Source organism: Gavialis gangeticus, unplaced genomic scaffold (assembly GCF_001723915.1).
Source record: "Gavialis gangeticus isolate Ggan-Ray unplaced genomic scaffold, GavGan_comp1, whole genome shotgun sequence".
Classification (NCBI taxonomy): Eukaryota; Metazoa; Chordata; order Crocodylia; family Gavialidae; genus Gavialis; species Gavialis gangeticus.
Genome location: NW_017728993.1, coordinates 8,443,978 through 8,458,732, shown reverse-complemented (window position 1 = coordinate 8,458,732; position 14,755 = coordinate 8,443,978). Strand labels below are relative to the sequence as shown.

The 14,755-nt window shown below is 42.0% G+C and overlaps 1 protein-coding gene across 1 annotated transcript in view; it reads left to right on the top strand.

Annotated features, from left to right (window-relative positions):
• Positions 1 to 1,443: 1,443 nt before the first annotated feature.
• The window catches only part of ALG6 (ALG6, alpha-1,3-glucosyltransferase), a 43,587-nt gene continuing 30,275 nt past the window's right edge, over positions 1,444 to 14,755 (top strand). The window contains exons 1-4 of the mRNA XM_019501180.1: positions 1,444 to 2,462; positions 3,784 to 3,835; positions 5,584 to 5,696; positions 9,719 to 9,803. Of these exons, the coding sequence (XP_019356725.1) occupies positions 5,615 to 5,696; positions 9,719 to 9,803 (167 nt within the window). The 5' untranslated portion in view covers positions 1,444 to 2,462; positions 3,784 to 3,835; positions 5,584 to 5,614. The remainder of the gene's footprint in view (positions 2,463 to 3,783; positions 3,836 to 5,583; positions 5,697 to 9,718; positions 9,804 to 14,755) is intronic.

Genomic DNA, 14,755 nt, shown 5'->3' with positions numbered 1-14,755 from the left:
GTGTCCTAAGTCCGAGGACTGCCTGTACTCTCAAACACGTGGGCGGCTTCGTAGGCGCAGGCCCAAGCCCGGAGGGCTCGGATGCTCCCGAGTCTCACCTGCCCTTCGCCAACGGCCACAGAACCAAGGTCGGGAGGCCCCCGCCCCTTGCACGGAAATGCACTGAGAGACGATTTAAACAAGCGAAGGCAAACGCCTGCTAGGTACACCCCGGACGCTGCTCGCCGACTGCTCCCGCCCTGTTTGCACGGCGCAGCCCGGGGCGCCCGCCTCAGGGCAAGAGCTCCGCCCCCGCCCGGAAGTGGCTGGAACGCGGAAGTGGCGGGAGCAGGTGTGCGCTTGCGCCTCAGGGTGAGTCCAGTCAGAACGGCCAGCGGGACTAGGGGGGAGCGGGTGTTGGGGCGCCGGAGTGGGCGGGGCTGCCCGTTGCTACGTGAGGGGTCTGTTGCGTCACCCGCCGCGCGCGGAGAGGGGGCGGGGCTCCCGTACTACGGCGGGCGGGAAGGGACGCTTCCGGGACCTGCTCCACTGGAGCTGGAGGGGGCAGGGGGTACTGCTCGCTGCTCTTTTGAGCCCGTGGCCTCCCTGGGGCTTTTTTTTTTTTTTTTTGGTCTGTTTCAAATTGTTGCCTCAGCACTGGCAAGATGCAAACCTCACCTGGCCCTGTTGTGTCACAGCATCTCTCTTCCCTGAAAGCTTTGTGGTTTGTGAGGCGGCCGCCTCCTTGTGATTATTTTGACTCCTCTGTTTCCCTCCTAATACTGTTTCAGTGACTAAAGAAGCAAGAGAGAGCGCGAAAAACAAACGTGTTTTTACCTTCAAGGACCTTTATCGTAACGGCCTGCAGACAGTGTCCAAATGCGGATTAGGCAGACAAGGCTCCGTGGGTGAATCAGATATGTTTTATTAGACCATCTTAAATAGTTTTTTTAGCTAGCTTTCGGGTTTCAAAACCCTTTGTCAGGCTGAGGAAGTCTCTGCAGCTCTTCCTTACACCGTCGCGGCTACAACCTATGCCTCTAAGACACGGATGATGAGTTTATGGGGACAGCGGCTGCTATGATCATGTTGGTATTTTCAGTCAGGCCAAGAGGAGGAGGAAAATGGTTGTCAGAATGACTAGACTTGATAGCATAGGTGTCACCTATTTTATAACATTATATTTTATCTCAACTTTTGGTGTTACTGAATGTAAGCATAGTAAAACGTCAGGATAATTTCAGAAAATGAAGAAATGATAATAATTGAAGCTCCTCTATACAGGCCATTCCCTACTTAATGTTGTTTCTCTTAGCGTGACTTCGCTATAACGCTTGCTTTAAATTGATACCTGATTTCACTTAGCGCAGAGCAAGTTTCGTTATAACGCTTGCGGTTGCCATCTTGGGTCATTAAAAACAATTGCGGTCACCTTCTTGGGTCATCAGATACTTTCAGTTTTGCTTAATGCTCGGTTTTTCAGGAACTGATTAAGGGGGGGGGTTGCGTGTAGTAACCTGTCTAGGCCAGAGTTCAGAAGCACTTTGATTCCCACACATCTAAGGACATCTTAAGTGTTTCCTTTTTCTACATTTGCGAGAAGCTTCAACAGTCTAGAGAGGTTAATGTTTTACTTCATTTTCAGTAACAACATAAATATGGAAAAGATTAAGAAAGTAGATGATACCAGTACATTAAAGTGTAATGTTCTGTGGCTTGACGGCACATAGAAACACTAGTGCATATAGTTTCAAGATTAGTAGTCTTTCCTGAGCACTCCTGGGTCAGAAGTTACAAGTCGAATTATTTTTAGTCCCAACAGTATAACCCAGTACTTGCAACATATAACACTATTGGAAGGGTCTGGACACAGCTGCACATGTCCGTCCTTGTGGCTTGGTGTTTTTCCCATGCTGGGTTGGAAAGTGGATGGTGAATTTCCTAGACTGCTTTTTGTTTTGCCTTGCCAACAGGAACCTGTGTCAGTGCGATTAACATCCACAGCTGTGACCAGCCTAGTTGCTTCTTTACAACTTCCCATTGTAAAAGTCAGATTTAGGTTTCGCAAGGAACCTCCATGAAATAACTTTGTGTATGGTTTCCTCCCTGACGTAACTCAGCCCAGATGTCAAATTTACCAAAAGCTTCATTGAAGAACTCAGATCATCTTTTGACAACCATAGACTGAATTTGGGTTTTGTAGCAAAACTTGAAAAAATGCCTGTTGTTATGATAGTAGCTAGTTTTGCATAGTTCTGATGAATATTTGAGATGAGGAATACACAGCTAGAGAGATAACAGGATCTTTGCTTTTAATTCATCAGAACCTTTAGATGATAAAAGAAGATCTGCTCTCTGCTTCTCATTACACCTCACAGATACATGCAGGCAGTTGATTTGGGCTGACTGAGACCAGTGAGGTCATTTCATACACAATCAACAGCTGTGAAATAGCAGCTGGCTTTACTTATTAGCAAATTTTGGTAAATAAACATTTTTTAAAAGTGGTCTGTCTTGTAGCAATTTATTGTACAATTTACCAGACTAGGTAGAAATTTGAGCTGGATGCATTGCTATGTGGTTAAAGCAAGGAGAAGGAGAGTTTAACAAGGGCATTTTGACTAGACTGAACAACAGGAGGGAGGATGAGGAAGGTCACAGTTATCAAAGTCAAGGTAAGAAGTGTGGAGCTGTGGGGTTTAGTTGGAAGCAGTGAGAAGAGAGAAGATTTGGGTATTTTACAAGAAGATGACTGAACTCAGGCAGACCTAGTCTGGTTTTGGGAGTCAAAGAAAACTCCTTTATGATCTAAGGAGGGCTGAGAGCTCATTTAAAAGGAGGTGACCTTTTATCTTTCATTTAGGCATATAAAATATGCTTGTCTTGGATTTTAGGGTATATACATGACATAAAAAGTGCATAAATACTGCTGTTAATGTCACTGTTTCCAGTTGTGGGATTGCTGCTGTCATTCATTTAGATTGGTGGAGGGATCACTCTGTTTGGTGTTGGTGGTGATACTGGATTCAGTTGGTAAATAACTTCTGTGTTCAACTTGGTCAGGGTAACCTAAAAGTGTCTAGTGGTGTTGCTGCTCTGCAAGAGGCAGAGCTGGTGTGAATGCTCCTGCAGCTGCTTGGCAGTAGCAAAAAGATTAAATTTACTTACCTTGGATGCTGCCTCTTCACAAAGAAAAAAGATTTTGGCGCTCAGACCCAGACTCATCCAATACACTCTAATGTATCTGTTACAGCTCATCCCTGGAGGAGATGCTGCTGCTTGCTGTTCCTTTGGCAAAGATACAGCTTTTAGATTTGTTGCTGTGTTTGACCAGCAAGTGTGATGCAGTGTTTTCCTCAAACTTCTTAAAGAGTCTGAGCGAGAAGAAAATATTTGGAACCCTTGAGCCAAGCTTTGCACACCATACATTCAGTGATGTGCAAATGGATTGGTATTGCCTCTTCAAACTGCTCAGTTCAGTTAAAATCTGATGCGTCTTACCCTGTTTTGGAAGGCCCAGAGCATTTTTTATTGCTTCTAGATTCTTAGGATACATGAGCACAAAGTATGGCAGACTAGCTTAAAGGAGCATCCCTCTGGTACTTTCTGTGTAAAAGGAATGCAGATGAGACCGTTTCCATGCAGGAGGTTATACCCTGAATATCCTCTGGGGCAGGGGGAGGGGTAATGAGGAGTGTGCCTGACATGGAAAGTGGAGTTCCAGGACTTTTTTTTTCATTTGAAGCCAATGTACAAGAAGGTCAAACAGGTATGCTGCAACTATTTTCTTTCTTTCTCTTTCAGCTCATTATACACGCAGTCCAGCAAGCCTATCTTAATATTTCCCCCTCCACGGGTAATGTAATTCCTATTTACTAAAATAAACTTAACATTTTAGTGGAACGTTAGGGACTGAAGGCCTAAATTAATATAAGACTCATGACACAAAACAGTTTGGCTTCAGGGGAGTTGTATTCACTTATACCACTTTTCCAGGGTACCAAAAATGTCTGTGGTCTCTTTTCTGTAAAGAGGTTGAGAAACCCTTCATGCAAGGCATTAAAAATGAGAAAGTAATTTCCCTTAGTTCTGGCCGTGCTTTTCCCACTGGTCTAACGGGACTGCTGTGGTCTACTATACCCCCAACTGAGGGCCAAAGTTTCTCATCTGATAGCTTTCATGTGCTTCATGGAGCTTAGCTGTCAGGAAAAGCAACAAAAAAGGCTTGTGTTCTTATGCTCATAATTAGGTGAAAGAAAAGCCTTTTGCACGTAGTATTTTTATGACTTTGATTTTCTCTGTCTTGTTCAGTGAGTGCTACTGTTTATTTTGGGGAGTTTGGAGCTGAACCAGTTACCTAATACAAGGCCTTAGGAGCTGCCAAAGCTTCCTCTTCTTTAAGCCAATGGAAGAAGGGAAGGAACAAACACATGTGAAAATGTTTATTATTAAAGAGTAAATGCTTTGTTAATAAACAAATGCTTTAACTGCTTGGTATCCCTAACATTTATCAGGAGGCATGGGTAGGTTTCAAAGCCAAGAATAAAGATACGTGAAAACTTCACACTAGGTAGTTGAATCCTCCTAGTTCACTTTGCAGTATCTGAGGTCAATGCTTTTCTAGAGTTGATAGTGTTTTAAAGACTTCGTGCATGGCTGGGGATGCAACCTCCTGTTTAAATTCAGTCTTAAGAGCCTTAGCAAGCAAGTAATAATCCTATTGACTTAGAAATGTCATTATTTGCATCTTGAGCCTAATATTTTATATATGTCTATATTTATGTGTTTATAAAAACACGTTGCGTACTTTTAACAGTGAAATCCTAACTTTTAAGCCTGTCTGGTAAGGAACTAGGTAAGCCTGTCTGGTAAGGAACTGCTGTATTCTGCAGACAATTACTAGAAGAGGTGTAGAGTTTTCTGCTTGTGAATAGTCTCATCAAAGAAATTGGGACTGCTCAGAGAGGCGGGTTTTACACATGGTCATGTCTGCAGAAAATCAGGCCCATTTTGAATCTATTTTAGCTATCCTAGTGTATTGCAAACATTCACCATTGACATGTCACCATATAATTGGCATTTACACAGTAGACAAAGTGAGTTAATGTCACACTATCAGCTCTGCTTGTCATTGCTATTTGGTTGGTTCAGTACTCCAGCAGAAAATTCTACAAAAATCGCATTAATCCTCTGGAAAGAGATCCCATTCCTAATGCATGCAATATTTGTACTGTCCTCAACAACCGAGGAGATGGAGCCTTAGGAATATGCATGTGTGTATACAGAGATGTGGGTTCCCCTCAGTAGTTTGAAATCTTATACTCTCTTTTTTCTTTTGCCAGAAGCCCAGTCAGCTTGTGGCTTAGAAATGGGAGAAGATACTTCTGGGCAGTGTTTGGCTTTCTGCTTAGAAACTTTTCAGTACTTGAAATAGACCCTTCTGGCTCAGCATGTAGGAAGCTGCAATGTGGCAACACCACTCTTCTGGTGCGGGAAAGAGTGAGATTTAGTATTAATACTACTAATGTTATAATGGGACTCAAGATACATAAGGGGACAGAAGCATGGGCAGCTCTGCATCAGTGTTTCTGGTCTTGTTTGCAGGTACCCTTTGGCTTGTTTTGAAACACAAGAGATGGACAAATGGAGCTTAATGACCATTGCTGTCTTACTAGGACTCACTGTACGTTGGACAATTTCACTTGGTTCTTATTCAGGTAATGTATGCTCCTGGTCTGTAAAGTCAGGTGAACTGCAGTACTTGCGTTAGGAGTTCAGGACTTATTTGTAAGACCCCAGAAGAAGGAAGTAGTATGTGGCTCAGATACATGCAAAATTAGTGGTGTATTTTAGTAGCTGATCTACCTCCCTGAGTCTCTTAAAGTCTTGAGCTGCCATCTTGCTCACTTTCTTTCTTGGGTTAGGAAATGAACAGCATTACAACCACCACGATATGCTGAAAAAGACCTGGCATTCTAAATTTCGTACTGCTCTTATATTTATGTTCCTGGGTAATTATGTGCTACAAGGAGTAAAAGAATAGCTGACTTCCCTCTGCTATATCTCAGACATTGTAGCAGTTGCAGAATACCACTACAACCCCATAGGACAATTGTATAAACCTGCCCTGTAAGCCTTACTGCAAATCATTCTTTTAGATGTTGGTGAAGTTGTAAGGATTGGTCATGAAGGTCAGGTTAATAAGAATGGTGTAAAACAAAGTGTTAGGTTTTGCACCCATCATCCATATTTGCCTGATTTTTGTTTATGATATCCTATGAGCGAAAGCTTTACCCTTCCCGTTGCAACAGCTTGCAAATGTGAATGTTTTCTTTTCCACAAAACCTTTTGACACCACACCTAAACTGACTGTGAGAAGCCTGCATCATTTTTATCTAGCTATAAGTGGATGCTTGGGTGCTTTGGTCAGCAGCAGCCCACAGGGCAACCACAGGGGCTGTGCTGGAGGTGGCAGCAGCAGTGGGGGACAAGCTGGCAGTGCAGTTGCTGTTATTTTTGTGCCTTCCTCCAGGGTCCATGCCCCAGGGCTGGTGCCTCAGTTGCCCCCCGTTCCTTACACTACTGCCTTTCAAAAAGCTTATTCTCTACCCCTTTGGTTAAATACTTCCTTGCCAGCCAAGAGAACCACAGCTTGAGTCTGGGATCAACCCCAGTGTTCTCTTAAATATTTGCCCTCTCTGCTTTCCTTCAGACAGAAATCTTAGATGTTACTTTTAATGATGGGAAGTAGAAAATGTTGGACAGAATGTAATCTTCAAACCGACAGAGTCCCTTTATTTTGCTTTGTCACTGCTGTTCAATGAAACCATACACTTAAGCAAGGGATTAGAAGTCGTTGCTTGTTCTCTGAAGCAAACCATGCTAGCAGTGCTGATTCAGCATAGTTTGGAATTGTGTGTAGCATGAATGACCAGACACAAAGAGGTTATTTCCACTCCCATTTACTATACCAGTATCCTATTGCTTGTTCTGTTGCTACATCACTTTATTTATTATTGCTTGTCCTGTGATGTCTTTTTATGTCTCCCTGTTGAGCTAGGATCATGACTGGTAGAGGGCTAGTAACTAATAATTGCATTGAGAATTTGCTTTGCAAAAGGTTTGGGTGTAAAACTAGTTGGACTTGGAATATGGACAAAAAAGTACAGTGAGTTAATGGGTGGAGAATTACCACAGGTCTGTTGATCTGTAGTAACTGCCCATCTGCCTATCTTCTCTGTATAAATTGAATGCTAACCCAGCGCAATGTAGTCCTGTTTTATTTAGGAATAAACTCTTCAGGTTAGCTTTCATTTACTGTGGGGGACAGCAGACGGACAGACAATTGTAACAAAGCAGCTGACGTGGTAAGTCCCCATCCCTAACAGCTCACTGTACTGCATTTGTCCATACTTAGTGAGTTATTTGGAATAAGTGGTTTATAATAAACTTAAATTCTGTCTTCTGATACCTATATGAAGATCCTAAGTGAATAGAAGCTAAATTAATGTATCAGAAGGCAGAATGAGGCCCTTGAAATCTTTAGCTCCCAGGCAATAATAAAACTGAACGAAGCAAGTGCTGATTTACAGTACCTGTGGCTAGTACCCAGAGCACTTCCTAATAGAATGGGAAATCAGAATGCATGTGAACAACAATACTTTCTTCTTTAATTCTGAATTCTGCCTGGACATGTCTGTTGCAGGCTGGAGAAAGGTACTTTAATTGTCCCTCTTGAGTGAAGTGCCCTTACATGGAGTTGATCTGTTTATTTGGGCTGGCTTAAGAGCAGTGATTCTCAACCTTTTTGGACTCAAGGCACCCCTTCATAACTTTTGTGAATTGTGTGGCATCCAGTTTCAAAAACTAATTTATAGGTTACAATGTTTACCTCCTTGCAGAGGAGCCTGGCAATGGAGATGGAGGATCCTCCAGGCAGGGACAAGTCTGAGCTTGCATTTACCTGCTTAGTTAATTTGCTTGCTTTCTAAATCTCACCCTTCAAGGCACCCTTCAGAAAATCTGGTGAATCAGTGCTTTATAGGATGCTAAAAATGAAGAAATCTAGAACTCTTGGTTCAGAATTGATACCTTTTTATTAGACCAACTAGGACATCACAATAAATTATCTTATTCTGCAAGTTTTCAGGCTCAAGCGCCCTTCATCAGGCTCTGGGAGAATTAAAGATGGTAAAAAGTCCCCATAGGTAGGAAATAAATTTTGTTTTTGCACAGAGGGAGCTGGAGATGGAAATCTGTCCCTCTGGGTCCGTGAGTGTGTTTTTATGAGTTGTTCTGAGTTTCTCATTCCTGAAACTTAGAGGATGCTGGTATTTAGAAAAACTTGAGACTAATTCCACAGCTAATTAATGATTTTGGTTCATCAGCTACCTCAATATAGAAAATGGGTCAGACTATTGATTAGGAAATAGTTTGCCAGTTCTTAAGAAAAATAATTATCTTTTTCTCACCTCTTTTGGAAGGAATTGTGAGAAAATCCATGTACATCTGCACAGCTCCAGAAATGTCAAAATCTGGACCTGACCATTCTTTATAGGAAACCTGTACTAATAGATTTCTCTCTCCTAGGGTGGGCATTGATGAGGGTGTGACTCCCAAATATCTGCACCTGCTAGGAACCTTCTGTTTGACTAGAGTAGAAATCTATTCTCTGTTCTGTCGAGAAACAAGTCACACATATCTGTATTTGTGTGTATCCCACAAACATAGATCATGTGAAAGAGGTATAGATGGCTTTCCTATATTTAAAAGAAACTCTTCAATCTCCATGAGGTTAGCATCAATATTTCAATAGAAGTAACTGTCTGCCTGGTTTCTGTTCTCAATAGGTAATCACAAGGTAAAGGAAATGAATTATCTGTGTACCATTACTGCTTAATGTGTTGCTCTTGCCACACTTAAAATTACACTGAGGAGCTTGTTTATGAACACAGCTATGAAGACTTTGTATTGACAAAGTTCTCCTCTTCCCACTCCCTATAGCAAATAGGGATTAGCTTCCTCAGGGAGGGGTGTGTGTGTCATGCATGCCAAAAGTATCCTTTGGCATGCGTGGAAGAGAACTGCTGTGTTACAATCACAGATGCAAGTTGTGGGGGGGAAAAACAATTCTGGTAACCCAAAGTGGTTACTTGTGCATTTAAGTAGCTTTATAGCTCATACGAAACTGAATTCTTTCTGTAAGCCTGCTCCAGCTATGGGTCTACCTATTTAAATAGAAAGAGACTACTTTGTATATTACAAATAAGAAAACTGCTTCTAAGGGTACCTTTCTATTAAAATATAGGGGAAAACAAGTCATGTACTGTTTTATATCAGCAAATGCAGTGATGCATATTTACACAAAAGAGTATAGGAATGCAGTTATCTACATGGTCTTATTTCTGAAAAAATGCAACATTTTTTATGCTACATTGATAATATTACCAATGATTTTTAGGGAATGATCAGGCTACTGTATCTGTTTCAGGAAAATTGAATACATTGATACGTACTTAGACACATTTCAGACCACTAAAATAATACTTGTTCTATATTGCGTATGTATTTTTTATAGAAAAAGATTCGCTATGCATTCTAGCCCAATGTCAAGTAACGATAATAGTCAGATACAGAACAAGGAAGATATTAATTTCCAGTTACATTTACGGAGAAAAAGCAGCGTGAGAGAAACAACAATAAATTCATTAGCACTTTTTACCATGTGTTACTTTCTTAGGTGCAGGAAAACCACCTATGTATGGAGACTATGAAGCTCAGAGACACTGGCAAGAAGTTACTTACAATCTACCGATCAAGCAGTGGTATGTATGGCTATTAAATTTTTGGTTACAAATGTGTAAGAAAAAATGTGATTTTTAATGTGTGTAAAAGTAAGAATGAAAATCTCTGTGAAACCTCTTTTACTATCCTTTGAATTGTGCTAAGTGCACTTTTTCAGTAATGTGACCTCTCCCTCTTCCTAGACTCAAGTGTCATTGTTTTTATTTAATAAATGTATTGCTGCTTAATTTGTTAAATGATACTTCATGCAACAAAATAGTCCCAGTAATCAGTACTTTAAATATACTGCGCCTGCTTTGTCTTGGAAGAGCTTGGAAAGAATCGGGAAACAATGATTACAAACTTCCTTATTGGGGATCATGTATATTCTCGTTTACCTGTTGTTATCAAAATTGCTCAGTCTCTTACTTTTATATTTAACAATGTTTCTTACATGTTGCACATTTCTATTATAATTAACTATTGCACATATCCAATGAAATGCTAATCTCCTGAACTCACAAAACTGAATGCATGTAAAACATCTTTCTTTTGCCATACACTCCAGCAACATTCTGTTTTGTGTAATACTAATAATTCTTAAGGAGAATTATTCTGAAACATATCACCACACGTGGTAATAAGCCATATACATACTCTTTCTGAAACTATCAGAAACTAAAAGTATATTTTATTTACACCATTAAAAAGGTGCTAAATCCACACTTATTCTTGAGGCACATACCAGAATCTTACAAAAAACTTGGTCTTTTTTCAACATTTCCCTTGAATGCTCTGGAGATTAGCATTTCATCGGGTTCCTAGATTGTAAGGCTGGAAGGGACCTCGGAAGATCATTGGGTCCAGTCCCCTTCACCAGGCAGGAAAGACAGCTGGGGTCAGGTGACCCCAGCAAGGTCACCATCCAGTCTCCTCTTGAAGGTTTCCAGGGTAGGTGATGGCACCGCCTCTGGAGGGAGCTTATTCTACAGTCTGGATACTCAAACTGTGAAGAAGTATTTCCTAATGTTGAGCCTGAAATGGTCTTCCAGGAGTCTGTGGCCATTACTCCTGGTTTTCCCCAAGGGTGCCCTGGTGAACAGTTGTTCACCAAGCCCTTGATGTACCCCCGATGTAGCAGTAAGATGCTACCAAGTCTCCTCTCAGCCTTCTTTTTCAGGCTGAAGAGTCCCAGGTCTTTCAGCCTTTCCTCATATGGCTTGCTGTGCAAGTCTCTGATCATATGGGTGGCCCTCCTCTGGACTTTCTCAAGCTTTACCACATCCTTGTTGAAGTACGGCGCCCAGAACGGGATGCAGTACTCCAGTTGGGGTCTCACCAATGCTGAGCAGAGCAGAGCAGAAGAATCACTTCCTTGATTTTGGTGGAGATGCACCAATTGATGCATCCAAGAGTATTAGTTGCCCTGCTGCCAACAGCGTCGTACTGCCAGCTCATATTCATCCTGTGATCTATTATTACCTCCAAATCCCTTTCGTTCATGGTGCTGGTCAGTTTGGTACCACCAAGCCTGTAGGTGTGTATGGGGTTGTTTGTCCCCAGGTGAAGCACTTTACATTTCTCGATGGTGAACTTCATTTGGTTCTGAACTGACCAACTTGCCAGCCTGTCTAGATCTGCCTGTATCTGTAGCCTATCTTCAAGCATGACCACGCTTCCCCATAACTTAGTGTCAGCCGCAAACGTGGCCAGCGAGCTCTTCACCCCCACATCCAAATAATTGATAAACATGTTGAAAAGCACTTGACCAAGCACCGACCCCTGTGGGACACTGCTGCCTGCTTCTCACCAGAACAACATACATCTGTTCATTGGGACTCTCTGGGTCCTACCCTGCAGCCAGCTTCCTACCCACCTAACTGTCTCACAGTTAAGCCCACAATCCTCCAATTTTCTCATGAGAACATCATGGGATACCAGATCAAAGGACTTTTGGAAGTCAAGGTATACATCAACTACTTCTCTTATCCAGGTGGTGAGTTATCTGAATATAAAAGGAGATGAGGTTGGTAAGATGAGACCCCCCCGCAACTAAGTACTGCTGGCTGTCGTTCAGAATCCTACCTTCTGCAAGCCTATCACAGATAGGTAGACTCCTTAATGAATTTTTCTAGGATTTTCCCTGGGATAGAAGGTAGGCTAATTGGCCTGTAGTTACCTGGGTCCTGCCTCTTCCCCTTCTTGAAGATGAGCACAACATTGGCCCTCTTCAGTCCTCAGGGACCACTCCGAGCGCCATGAGTTTTGGAAGAGTTTCGCCAGGGGCTCCATGATGACTTTGACCAGGTCCTTCAGCACTCTCAGATGGAGTTCATCCAGTCTTGCTGAATTATACTTTCTGTAATTGATTGCACAACAGTTCAATGGCAGTAGTAGGGAGGCAGTCATTTCTGCCCTTCTCACTCTATACTCTATCTGGCATGATTTTCCCCTTGGCCCAGTGAAATACTGAAGCAAAGTAGTCATTCAGGAGTTCAGTTTTCTCCTGAGCGCCGGTAACTTGAGTTGTTGAGCAATGGCTCCACACTCCCATTTGTTTTTCTCCTACATACCTAAAGAAGGACCTACCTAAAGTTATCCTTGATTCCCATTGCTAATCTAAGTTCAGTCGCCACCTTAGCCTTTCTAATTTGTTCCCTACAAGTGCGGGCCGTTGTATAGCCCTCCTTGGGGCAATGCATGCAATAGTTAATTATGGCTGTGGTCATAGGCAGTGGGAGGCCAGGACTAACAAGGCTTAGCGGCCCCCTGCCTTCCCCCCCTCACCCCTCCCAACTAATTTTGTGGTGGCTGGCAACAGCAGCAGCACCATGGTACCACCACCATGCCCTGCCACTGCACTGCTGTACCCAGTGCCCCCCACCTTGTGCTCCACTGCTGCCGCATACAACACCGGCGTGTGCCGACCCCACAACAGCCCTGTGGGAGGGAAGGGTGGGGGTCAGCTCCCCCAAATAATGTTTTCTCCTGCAGCCTACAGTTATGGTAGGAATGCCCAGCATATAAGAAACATTGTTAAAATACAAAAGTAAGAGACTGAGCAATATTGGTAATGCATATTAAAGCTTGTTCTTTATAAGAGTTGTTTGTGGAGCAGCAAATGAAATATTATGTAGGTGTAATTAGCTACTTACAGAGAGACATTCTCTAAAATTTTGAGTACTCCTAAAATATCTCTTAGTCTTTTATACCCTGAATGCTAATTGAATATTAGGCAGGTATATACTTTTGCTGTATGTTCCATGTTTGTTCCTTTTGATCAGTAACAAAGTATATTAAAAAAATTGCTGCTGTAAACTCCAATATGATTTGTACTTAGTTACCTTGCATGAGGTTTCTCTGAGCCAGAGGCTAGAATTTAAATCTGTCTCTTTTTCCTGTCCTTTTCTAGAGCCCATGCATATTTATCAAAAGCCACCTTAATAGCATCCTTTCTTCTTATATTGCTAATTACAAATTGACAGCCTTTTTGCTAAGTATCAGCAGATATATGCACTGTTTTCCCTTTGAAACTGCAAGTTTAGGGAAGGATAAGAATAAAATACATTAAGTAACTGCGAAGCTTACTAAGAAATTGCAGAATATTAAAATCCATATGAAAGAGCTGAACTGCCTTGGCATGAGCAATCTTGAGTGGTAGGATAAGAAGCAGAGATGCAGCTTAAAGAAATATGATTTATCATCAATTGTTCATAAGATACTTCAGGCAGCTCATAAGGAATTCAAGAAATATCATTTACTGTAATAAATGTCAAAAATTGGCTGCATTTGAGTGGATAGACTGGAAAAGCCAAGAACTTGCCCCTTGGCAATTATAAAAGACTAGTCAATCTGTTTCACTGTGAGATTTAAAGGGTCTGATGTCTTATTTTTGTAACTTTTATTTTCCTTGAATAAAACCTTCTTCCTTTCATTTGGAATGTATGGCTAAACTCTAACTGCTGCCAGCCCTCCACAGAAATATAGACACAGCAGAATTATAGGCAGGAAAATCCTTTCCCTTTGTACTCTTTCTTGCACATTGTCCTCCAGAGGTTACTTTCTTAGGTAGAGCTCGGTGAACTGGTATTGCTGACATATCTGATCCAGGCTCGTGACCTCATGTCAGCTATTTAGGAGTACTTTGACAACTCAGTTATATCTGTTGTTTAGGTGTCCTTAAGTTCCTTTCTTTGTCTGCATACTGGTAGAATTACCCAGTTGTGCTTAGGGTAGAGTAGCTGTTCGGGGTTTTTTTGTTTTTTTTTCTGAGCGGCTTTCCTCTCCCAGTAGTTTTCAAACTTCCTAAAGTCACGAGGAACCCTTTCATATCACTTCTGCCACAGAGCCTCTGGCCTTGGTTCTGTGGGCCATGTGAGCTGTGGTCCTCCCAGCCTGCTCCACCATTATCCCGTTTCCTTGAGGAACCCCTGATGACCTGCTGCAAGGTTTTGTGAGACCACAGTTTGAAAAACACTGCAACATGTAAAGTTCTGGCGTGTCTGTGTACGGATGTGCTTGTGTTTCTGCCTGCTACCCTCATGGTGGATTGTTACCCAGTGGCATAGCTTCCCCATGTGGCCCCTTCCAAACTTTGACTCTCTGGAATAGGGACAGCATGTCAATCCTTTGATAATGGTACATGGTATAGCCTAAATTATCAGGAGCAAGGTTCAGATTTCAAACCTTGGTACATTTTACCTTTTTGGTATATTTTACCAAAACGAATTTGCTTGTTCCTGTCCCTGGTGATGAAAGAATGTGTTTACCCTTGGACTTAACCAGCAGCTTCATGACTCAATCATTCCTGTCCATTTTTACGTGACAACTTCTGCTTTTTTTCTGTTGAGATCCTGTTCTTAGTACATCAATAATTGTACCCTGTATCCAGCTTAAGGATCTGAGAGGAGAATTCTTCATTGGGATGGTTGTGTGTAAACAAAAGTCTGTTCCCTTCGTTCTTGTTTCACTGCCCAAGGTTGGAGGAATTACA